At 34.5% G+C, this 7,319-nt stretch overlaps 1 protein-coding gene across 2 annotated transcripts; it reads left to right on the forward strand.

Annotated features, from left to right (window-relative positions):
* Window positions 1–855: 855 nt before the first annotated feature.
* On the forward strand, window positions 856–4,029 carry LOC143715479 (uncharacterized). 2 transcript variants are annotated; one of them, XM_077207313.1, is made up of 5 exons: window positions 856–922; window positions 1,065–1,179; window positions 1,510–1,572; window positions 2,213–2,503; window positions 2,649–4,029. In XM_077207313.1, the coding sequence occupies exons 2-5, from the start codon at window positions 1,173–1,175 to the stop codon at window positions 2,708–2,710; spliced, it is 423 nt and encodes a 140-aa protein (XP_077063428.1). In that variant the 5' UTR covers window positions 856–922; window positions 1,065–1,172; the 3' UTR covers window positions 2,711–4,029. The 2 variants fall into 2 exon arrangements, with proteins under 2 accessions (XP_077063428.1, XP_077063426.1); XM_077207311.1 differs by having other exon boundaries at window positions 1,527–1,572.
* The last annotated feature ends 3,290 nt before the right edge of the window (window positions 4,030–7,319 follow it).

Below are 7,319 nucleotides of genomic sequence, written 5' to 3' on the forward strand. Positions count from 1 at the left end.
GAAAACATTACCGCTTCAGCAAGTCAAAAGGGTAGGTATAGGTATTTTTTAGAAGTTTATTTTAGTCTTGTCTTACACAAATAGTAGCCATTCGGGTTGTCTTTGAGTGATCATAACTTACATTTTAACAAATAGTAAATGTAGTACTTGTGATTTTTATTACTGACGCATGTTATCTTATGGACAGGACTGAGGAGCCACCCATATATGAGGGCTTGTTTCTTGCCAAGGACGAGGAAGCTGCTACCTTTGTTGACCATGTCAGAGGCAACATAAGAAGTGTATGAACATTTGATTGTTTTTTTTGTATAATAGTTGTTTATACAGCTGTTTTGTGTTTTTATGTACCTTAAAATGTGTTATAAACTGACTTTATAGGCAAATGACAGTGCTGTCTGCAGTACTGCTAAGTTCACCGCTGGCAGAGAGATGTCAAAAAAGTCTGGTTCTCAGATAGACGAGGAGGGCATTCAGTGTGTGTGTGTGTGTGTGTGTGTGTGTGTGTGTGTGTGTGTGTGTGTGTGTGTGTGTGTGTGTGTGTGTGTGTGTGTGTGTGTGTGTGTGTGATTCTTGAGTCTGATATTTGAGTTTTAATGGCAATCCAAGTCTGAGTAAAAATTGAAAGCAATTCACACGTTTCCTTGCAGAGTGGTATTTATCTAATCTTTATAGTAGCCAAGTATTATATTTATCATATATTTTGTTATATGCACTCAGTTGACAGAGATGTGTGCTTAAGCCAGGCCTTACTGGGTCAATTGATTCTTAACCACTAGATTTTCTTCTGATTTATCAGACATGGGTTTCTCTTACGAGGACTGAGCCATTACCGCGGAGAAATATTTGCTTATCCAATGTTTCTTCAAAGAGAGATGTCATAGAAGGCAAATGTTACCTTCTTCTGTATGGATGTTACATGCAGGTAATTCTCATTGTCATATTGCAAATCCAACTCAATGATTAAAATGTCTTGTTTCTCAGCTTTACAGTTATGTTAGTCATTTTAGATTTCAATTAAAAATGGATCTTTGTTACACTCACATGATGCTGCTCCTGCTTTTTAGGTACTGGCCCTACCTTAACAAAGTAGCAGAGGGTTTACCAGAGCTTCTGCCATTGACAGAAATGAGGCCATTCCTGAGCGTCTTGCATGCCAAAGCCCATACAGCAAAATGCGAGGTACATGCAATAACTTTAAGTCTGGTATGGCTGTAGTTATTGAGAAATAATGGGTCGGATAATAGAACGTGCTGTGTGTTATCTTTCACCAACTGCTTTTCAGCTGCTTGTTCAAATTTGTAGGACAGGGATTTTGTTTTTCCCCGCCAAATAAAAGCTTGGGTCATGAGATGTTTTAGAGATAATTGTATGAATTAATGTAGATATAACATTCAAGTAATCTTCAGTGCAAAGGATTATTTTTACATTTGTGCATGTTATGCCTGATTGGATGATGTTATATCAAAACTCCTGAAGTACTGCTACATAACACTTCTCGCTCTGTTGCAGGTGAGATGGGGTGGCAGAAGCCAGGATGGAGCAGGAAACACAGTGGGAGAGGAAGTGGAGCAGGTGTGGTATTATTGTCAGTATTTTAACTATGGCTTCAAAGAGTCTTAATAGAAACCATTACACCAAAAGGTACTTATTTGTCATCTAAGTAACACACCTGGTGTGAGGGATAAATCACATCCTTTATGTATGAGTTAAAATAAAGAATAGGCAGTTCAGTTGTTTTCAACAATTCAAAATGCATACATTTGTAAGGGGTCCCAAATTCCTAGGATAATACAGTACACATGCTTTCTGTTAAACCACAACTTCAAGATCTATGGTGTGTACGTAATATTTTTATGTAATGGAGACCAAAATTTGATTGTATTATTTTCTTTATAGGTGAACAGCTTTCTGTCCAGGGCAGCACTTGTCACAAAATAGATGACAAAGGCTGGTTGGTGTTACACTTACACTACACGCTGTGGTAGCCTAAATAAATAATAATAAATACTTAATAGTGTTTTTATAGGTAATTAAAAAACAAAGTTTATCTGTTCTGTTCTTACGAAAGTTATCATTGTATTACTTCAAGGTAATTACCAGTTCAACTAACTTTTAGTGATATGGTTTTGGCATGTCTGTTGGGTTACTCTTATTGCCTTTTGGATGTGAAATCTTACTTTTTGGCTTGTGGGTGCATTATTGTTTTCATTAGGAAGAGTGAACATGCTAACGCGACAGGCCATGGGTTGGAACAGAAGAAAGAGGGACAACCTATATAATATAAAACATTCCTTGTCCACTATTCCATTCCTTTCCCCAACCAAAGGCAACACCTTCAGGTTGAAGAGATCTATCTTCGACCAGGTAATGCTACTGAAACGCTTGGAGGAGGAGCAGAGCATCCTGGTAAAGGAGATGTCTCAGCACATCAAGTACCTTCTGAAGCAAGTCCAAGAAGTGGAGTCACTCAGAGGACAGACTTTGGAGCGGATCAAAACCTGCAGTATGTACAAGATCTTTAGATTTTAGTATTATGTATTTGTTTATAATATATAGATAGATAGATATATCTCCAGGGAACTCTACTTTATACATTGAGTTGTGATCAGGCACTTCTCTTTCTATTTTTTTCCACAATTCCTCTACAGGTTTCGTTGACCTGACAGAGGTCAACGAAACAACTGGCTTCAACTGGCTTCTCAACACATAGGCTCAACAGTGTCCTCAATCGGAGCGGTCACTCACTTAGAAGTCAACACAAACAGGCTGTTAATGCATACAGCAGTATAGCCACTATGGAATTTGATTTTCTTTCCATACATGAGGACATTGAGGAGTGGGATGACAATGGCTTCGCCAGCCCTGAGTCTGAGGAAGAAGACACCTAAAGACCACTGCCAAACAACACACAGGAACTGGAGATTTGTACAAAAAATCTTGCCTTGCCTTTGTTTTAAATAGCTGTACCAAAGTATCTACAGGAAAGTTTTTGTAGATTTTGTGTGTATTTTTATTTTAAAAAATAGAAAAACATTGATTTATTTATCTCTTCTGACATTTGAGCTTGCTGGTTTCAGACCAAAACTGCTTATTGCTGCTTCTCATCATCTATGCATGGAAACATCTAATGAAGATTCAATGGCAGTCTGTAATTTTAACAAGTATAATTCTAATGTACTTTGGTATTTCCATAATGTATGTGGATTTATACTGTATTTGTATGCAATATGCATATACTACCCATATTATTTTTTTGTTATTTGTAGTTATAGCATACTGAATACTGTCAAATAGCATTGAAACCATAGATGTTTTTCTTTTATGTTTTCCATATGACATCATCTAAATGTACATACAGACAGACAAATCCAAGCATTTTTCACTTACATCCTGTAAAACTATAAAGAAATGTCTTTGTTATGATGCATACATTTGCACCACTGTAATAAACCCATTTGATTGAATTGTCTGTTGTGTGAACTTAATATGCCAGTTAAATCCTTCAGTGGTGGACAGTAAATAAGTACATTTACTCAAGTACTGTAATTAAGTACAAATTACTGGTGTTTGTTCTTGTGTATTTTCTTTTCAGAAAACTGTTGAACATGATGGTTTCTTGTGTAGACGCATTTTTGATGTGTAAATCTCACAAACAGATTACATTTCCTATAGAAATGTAATTTTTGGTTTTCATGAATGTGAAAAGAAAAGTGATTTATTTTATAAACCTTATTTTTCTGTTAGCTAAATTTCATATTCACAAATGTAAATTTTCTAAATGCAATCCTCTTTTTGTAAGATTTAAACTTGAAATGAAAATGTATTTTGAATCTATTGAGTTCTCAAAAAAATTTAAAAGCTATAAGAACAGTGGCTGTGTTTAAGGATTTGGCACTTAATCTGGATTAAAAAGACTGAAGGAGCTTAATCTGGATTGAAGGACTCAATTGTATTATGTTATGACAATAACTGTTGATGTTTTTTTTTTTCCTTTTACGAGCATTTAATAAAAATAATTTAAAAAAAAAACAGATTGCATTTCCTGTGACTACTTCAAAATAAAAGGTCACTTGTGTTTTGCCAGTTAAATGCTTTTAATGTGAAGCTTTACAACGGTGGGGTTTTGCACACAAACAATATGAAGAGTATAAATTAAGGTACTCAACAGTTTATACAAGTACAGCTAGTACATTAGTTGATCGACAGAACTTTAATAGCCAGCTATTTAGTCATGTCATGTAAAAACATTTCATGGTTCCATCTTAACAAATGTGAAGATTTTCCTCTTTTCTTTTTGATTATTTTAATATATATTTGTAAACATTTTTAGGTTTAGACTGACGAAACAAGCAGTGTGAGGGTGTTACTTTTGGGCTATGGGCTCTCGATTCATAAAAATAAAAAAATCAGCAAATTCATCCATAATGAAATAATCATCTCATGCAGTCAGAGACAAAATTGTTCAACCACAACCAACTACTTTTACATTAGCACATGAGTACAATAATATCATGATAATAATATTACAACGTTTTTCTTTCAGCTTTGAATACTTTTACTTTCAATACTTTACATTTTCCTGATTATGCTTTCATAATTTTACTTAAGTAACATTATGAATGTGTTATTTTGACTTTTACTTTTACTTGTAACAGAGTATTTGTCCAGCAAATTATTAGTACTTTTACTTAAGTAAATGATCTGAAAACGTCATCCACCACTGACATCATTTGTAAGTACTTTTGGACACCTAATTGCATCTTTAGACCAATGCTGATGTTCATAAGTTTATGATTCTGGCCAAAACACTAAAATAGTCTGTTTGTTGCTTTGCTGTAGTACATACGTGCAGTATTGTTATAATACTAAATTTTAAAAAATATATATATAAAAATTGAGGTCGGGGCCTCAAAGTCCTCACCTAAACTATGCCTGAGCCAAGGCTGTGTCCATGAAAAGTTAAAATTGAAACTTTGTCGTAGGACTAAAACAAATATATTGTTGGAAAGGGCTTGACCTGGAGAGTAACATATGTCAGTCTGAAGGTTGAAAATGGCTCCTGCTTTGAAATATTGACCTCTGAACCTTGATTTTGGTGCATGTTGGAAAGCTTGTCATTCAGGAACAGAAGGGGCTACATACATGAAACCAACTGTTATAAATAGCTCTTGACTTCAGCTATATGACTATACCCATATGGATAGAGTCACCAAGAGGGGGTGCTGTCAAAAATGGTCAAACTTGATTTTCACCTGTTTAACAGTAAGGTATTTGAAATTTTATTACACAAATGTGATTCACATCAGCTTTAACTCATCAGTGTACTCTTACATCATTATTTACTCATTTCAATTTCAGTATATTGAGTCATATATTTTTAAACTACAATTCCCTCTAGCCGCGCCATGCCACTTGATACTAATTAGTGTCGTATTTGTAGTTTTTCCTGTTTGCAAAGTTAGGCTGTGAATAGGGTTGTAAAAAGATGTATGCACTGAATATATTAAATATCTAGTACAGCCAAACTAGTACTTGTACACTGTATTTAGGTGTTGTATGATTAGAAAAAGTAAAGAATTTATTAAAGTGATTTATTAAGGCGATTTTAGCAAGTAGGCCTATATACACGCGTTTCATGATTATGTTCACTCTCGGCGGTAGTTACTTAAAGTAGTTCCTTAATTACACCTCGGAAGTGTAATTAAGGAGCTTTAGGCATTTGTATATTGTTTAATTAAAATTTCAAAACGTTTGTTCGGCCGCCATGACTTAAATAAAAGTGCTCCTGTTTGCTTAGTAATGTTGTACGTGTATTGTGTACAATACTGTGCTATGTAAATAACGTGGTCAATGTCAGTGTATGGTCAATGATATATGGACAGACCTGAAAAACACCCATCATAAATTAAAAAATGTACAGTGCGTACTCACGATGTTTGTAATAGGCTAAACTTACTAATATAAGGCTACAAATCACTCCTAAATGTGTAAATATGTATATATAATTTCCTTTCTTTTACTTCTTGTTATACAGATATAGATTACCTTTATCAAAGTCTCAATAGGCTATTAACTTTGCTAATGTCCATGTTAACTCTCCTTATGTGATTTATGTCCATATTAAATTCTGATTGTGGATTTACTGATTATCAAATAAAGTTTAACTGAAAGTTTTCAACCATCCCCTTGATAAAAAAAGTTCTTAAACTAGTTATGTCATAGATTGCAAAACTTCATAATAAAAGACAAATCTGTAAATGTCACATAGTACACTTCATTTATTTTGTTAGGTATAGTTCAAATTTCATAGCTTAAACTCTAGTTTGATATGAATAACAGAAATGGCAAATGAACAACAAATGTAGTACCAAAAACAACATTTTATTTATTTGCAATGTATGTTGCATATTTGCAGGCTAGCTGCATGGGAATGGAATCAGGCTGGCTGCCAGGATGGAGGCCAGGTCTTTCCACTGAGAAAAACAAAGAAAGAAAGAAAGAAAGAAAGAAAGAAAGTAAGTAAGAAAGAAATAAAGAAAGGGAAGTTGAAGGAGAATTGGAAAGTATAATACACATTGGATTGATTGTCATGATTGTAACATTTACTGTTTTACAATACTTTGCAGAGTTGTGCAGTGCATCAAGAATCTGTTGTTCCAGAGTGGGGACGAGGCGATAAAATTATAATGTTAACCTAGTCTTGCATAGCCAGACCTATCTCCACACTAGAGCTGTGCCAGAGTTGGAGGAAGGTCTTGCTGAACCCATTATTATTCTGGTGTGTTTCCCTGTGCGTAAGATTACTTTTAAACAAGATATAAAACATCACGGTCATTATGGTATGTCAGTGTTACTCACAGTAACTGTTGCTCATGGAAAATATATATATATATATATATATATATTTATATATATATTACATATTTTTAGATAGGCACAATACAGCTGGCAGGTGGAACAATAATGGGCCCAGTGCAGCAGCTTAAAATGTCAAAATGTTGTGTCTAAAAATTTTGTGTAGCCTGACCTAAGCCAAAAGACAACAGCCCATGTACGTTGGTCTGAAAAATGCTTGGAATGAAGACTAGCTGAATTATTGGAAAAATGTTGTTTAAATAATGCATTCCTACTTTGTGGCCTTTCCATAGTTACATTTAAATAGTGAATTTCACTTTTGGTTTCATATGGCTGTGGATGCACAGTACAACATATCAGTATCCTCACAATTGTAAACAGCATACAAAAACGGTTTGCATTACCATTTTTCTTTAATTATCTCTACCCACGACAATGGAGAGAGCCAGGTGTGCTGAATTCTG

Source organism: Siphateles boraxobius, unplaced genomic scaffold, assembly GCF_051911475.1.
Source record: "Siphateles boraxobius isolate OS27281-9 unplaced genomic scaffold, OSU_SipBor_1 6, whole genome shotgun sequence".
NCBI lineage: Eukaryota > Metazoa > Chordata > Actinopteri > Cypriniformes > Leuciscidae > Siphateles > Siphateles boraxobius.

What these genes read in the sequence shown, in the direction of transcription:
- LOC143715479 (XM_077207311.1), top strand. An exon ending in TGGGAGAGGAAGTGGAGCAG is followed by an intron (nt 1,573 to 2,212) that starts GTGTGGTATTAT and finishes TGTTTTCATTAG; the next exon opens with GAAGAGTGAACATGCTAACG. An exon ending in GGAGCGGATCAAAACCTGCA is followed by an intron (nt 2,504 to 2,648) that starts GTATGTACAAGA and finishes ATTCCTCTACAG; the next exon opens with GTTTCGTTGACCTGACAGAG.